The 3589-nt window shown below is 34.1% G+C and overlaps 1 protein-coding gene across 1 annotated transcript; it reads right to left on the bottom strand.

Moving 5' to 3' along the window:
* Window positions 1-201: 201 nt before the first annotated feature.
* LOC137806693 (uncharacterized) lies at window positions 202-2172 on the bottom strand. Its single transcript, XM_068606931.1, has 2 exons — window positions 1941-2172; window positions 202-1839 (listed from the first exon to the last, which is right to left on the bottom strand). Exons 1-2 carry the CDS (start codon window positions 2100-2102, stop codon window positions 634-636), a joined length of 1368 nt encoding a protein of 455 aa, XP_068463032.1. The 5' UTR covers window positions 2103-2172; the 3' UTR covers window positions 202-633.
* Between the last annotated feature and the right edge of the window lie 1417 nt (window positions 2173-3589).

Raw genomic sequence — 3589 nt, 5'->3', positions numbered from 1 at the left:
ATCATCAGGCGCGCCGGATTCTTCTCCACCAACATTCTTGTTATCACTTTAACCAATCATTCTTAATCATTTAATCTCATCTCAGGCATTGCATTTAGGTTAACAACACTGAATGTAGCACTAGAAAAGTAAATCATGTCATATCATGATTGCTTTGTTTTTCTGCGTTTTTACTCAGACAGGTTATGATTGCCACAGTGATAACCATTGTAATCATAGGCAACCAATTTATCATTTCATAAATTCTTCAGCTTGGGCCCGAAGGAAAGTAAGAGCACCAATAGCCTCAGTACACAATAATCATGAAATTTAACAAATTCTCAATCAAGAGATCACTGAAAAGTTTACACACATAACATGATTTCAAGGTAATATCCGCAATGTCACTTGTCATGGAATAGTAATAATAATACCTCTTGCTATCGAAATGGTTTGGCTCTCTACAACAGAATCAACCACCCACACTCATAATTCACGAATAACACAATGCTGTTTTCGATAAATATAAGCTAAAATCTGTGATGAGGTGGTGTTTCTTCTGCAAATTTGGTCCACAAGCCACCTTAGACAAAGTTAAATAAATGGAATTTTATTCAAATCTGTTTGTATACTCGTTCTCTTTCAAACAAGGTCTTAAGCCACTGGCTTAAGTAGATGTTGCAACTGAGATTTCTGTTTTCGCACTCTTTCTTCCATTGGAATTATCTTGGAATTGATTTTGGGCATGCCTCGTGGCCATTCTATGCACCCTTTCATTCCACGAGTAATGTGCGGATTCACCGAGTCTGCAAAATTTCGTGGTCTCAATAATTCCCATTGTCTGAACCCACGGCTCTTAACCGAACTTGTTGGAAGTCTTCCTTCACACTCACCAAAAGTAGGATCTTGAGAGTTTTGTTGTGCCATAGAAGAGTCAGAGTGTTTGTAACAACCATCCTGTGAATTTTCACAGCATTCTGCTTCACTCCCTAGTCCATTCACGTTTTGGTCAACATTATGAAGATTATTGTTGAGGCAATGATCTTCATCAAGACTTACAATGTGGACGGTGGAAGAGGGAGCAGTAAGAGTGGAAAGGAACCAGGACTCAACTCCAATCACCCTCTCTTTAACTTTGATCTCATCAAAAGTGTCGAAAACATAGTTTGACTTGGTGAAATCACATGAAAGTTCAACATTGGGTGGTTCAGATGCACCCAGTTCATCACCTCTTGACCTTAAGAAACTTTGCAGATGCGCAATCAAGTGGATCATCTGAGTATACTTATCTTCCAGGGCAAGTTTGGCATCAAGTAGCTTCATTTGAATGCTCTCATCTCTCCACAGCTCTGCCATATGAAACATCTTCCTCTCTTCCTCCATCTCCTCACGAATCCCCTCCAGCTTAGCTCTGTCTTCTGCTATTTGCATCGCCAATTCGTGGCACACTTCCTCTGTTATTTCTCTTTTTCTCCTTTCCTCCTTGTAGTTAATCATAAATTGCTCAGCATATAGTTTTGCTTCGGCCAAATCATGCACCAATTTGGAGTTAAGTGATTCCATCCTCTCTTTACTTCTCCTTTCCCTGGCTAACTTATCCTTTAAGTCCTCCAACACCGATTCCTTCTTCTTGAGTTCCCGACGCTTCCAGAGGAACTTTTCCTCCTCAAGCTTTTTCTTAGACGATTTTTGTTCTGATTTGAGCTTGTTAATGCAGGTTTGAGCCCGAAGGAGCTCCGAGAGAAGAACAGAGACAACAGAGCCACCGATTAACTTAGTGTCTCTGAGAACCTTTCTGCCATCACCTTGTGTAGCCTCTTCCTCGGTGCGCTTGATACGTGGTGGTGGAGAAGATTGAAGCTTGAGGACAGGGATCACGGAAAATAAGGTTTGGGAATGAATATGAATTGTTTGGAGATTGAAAGGAGAGAATATGAGTATTGTGAAGTGAAGAAATGTACCTTGTGAGAAGAGGAGCGGTGAAAGAAGCGGAAGTGCCATAAACGCGCGGCGAGCTTCCTGGCGGAGAGGTGAATTTTGGGGGTGGGGCGGCGGAAATTGACGGGAGAAGTAGCTGAAGGGAAGTCGCCGGAACAAATTGGATGTTTGCGAGTGTTGTTCATTGTTTGTTTGGTTTAGTTGCAGAATGAATCTCTCTGTCTCAATAGATAAATTTCATCACACCCCTCACCCTTTTGCATGCGCTAATTTTAGTATTTAATTACATTTAAAACCATATTCTAAAATAAAAATAATAATAAAAGGCCTGTATTTCATTTTAAATTTGTGATATTGATTAAATTATATTCAGTAATAAGTTTTTATCACTGTTAATTTTTCAATTTTGTTTAATGTATATTTCATTTTTTAAATTTGTGATATTGAATATTTGATGTTTTTTTTTTGGAGCCGAATATATTCATGAACTATTTAACAGAGTTGTAATGTGAGAATCTAAAAGAATCTCTATTATACGTAAGGTAGAATCAACCTTTCTAAATATGGATCTGAATGCATGAAGGATGATGCTTTATATGAATATTTTGTTGGTGTTTTACAGCATAAAATAATAACCTGGTCTGAGACTGATTATAGTACTAAGAAATCAGTTCATTTGTTAGAGGACTTCTCACGAATTTCACCTACCATTTACTCGTGACAAGTATAATCTATTCGCTTACTATAAATATTGAACTTCTAACATTATCACAAAAAATATATTTCTTTGGACCCAATTTGATTTTTATGTGATCCAAAAAGGAAGCTATAGTTGCTTGGTCTTAAGTGCTAAGAAACAAAATAAAATCTGATATCTTAGCATTTGAAATTCTAAGATGTGTAGAAACAAATGAAGCTAAATATTTAAGATGTGATCTTGTAATCCTCTATAACTTATAAGGAATGATTTTTCAACATTTTATTCTTTTGAAACACAAATTATCAGTAAATATTTCACACCGTTTCATTTTTTAACATGTTAACTAAGGTAAATAAATATAAAATTAACATCTATATTAAATAAATATGTTAAAGTTATTTTTTTTTATAAAAAATAAAATATAAATTTTGTGTGGGTAAACTACTAAAAAATTATAATAGTTAGTTATCATATTATTTTCACTTAAAAACAACATTATTATTGTTCTATTTCAATAACACTAAAATATAGTGATTTTTTTATTATGAATTCTATGGACTAACCTATTCTACCCCCACCAGTAGACCAGACTGTAAATTGTGATCCTTATTTAATAATAAATTTGATGGAATGTATAAATAATAACTTTATTAATTATAATAATCGAGTAAAATTAGTCTTGATTAAATTGAAATGTTTGTTCTGTAGTAAATTTGTATCTCCCTCTCTGAATGTAAAGGCATATGGGGAAATTTTACTAAAATGGTGCATTTTTTTTTTTAGATTTATGTAAATGGAAAAATTTTGAAAAAATTATAAAAATGGATAACTTTTTTGTTAAAGTTGTTAATGATGTAGGTAATATTAATTAAATTCATTAATTCATTATTTTTTTTAATTAAAGTTGTCAATCATATTGACAATTTAAATAAAATTGGACATTGACAACTTTAGTATATTTTATCTCAATTA

Source organism: Phaseolus vulgaris, chromosome 3 (genome assembly GCF_000499845.2).
Source record: "Phaseolus vulgaris cultivar G19833 chromosome 3, P. vulgaris v2.0, whole genome shotgun sequence".
Lineage (NCBI taxonomy): Eukaryota > Viridiplantae > Streptophyta > Magnoliopsida > Fabales > Fabaceae > Phaseolus > Phaseolus vulgaris.
The sequence above is the reverse complement of the archived record's forward strand: the minus strand, read 5'-3'. Positions and strand labels throughout refer to the sequence as shown.

Coding starts and splice junctions, on each gene's coding strand:
- LOC137806693 (XM_068606931.1), bottom strand. CDS start 2,102: ATGAACAACACTCGCAAACATCCAATTTGTTCCGGCGACTTCCCTTCA. Junction 1,840..1,940: donor ACCGCTCCTCTTCTCACAAG/GTACATTTCTTC, acceptor CCTGTCCTCAAG/CTTCAATCTTCTCCACCACC.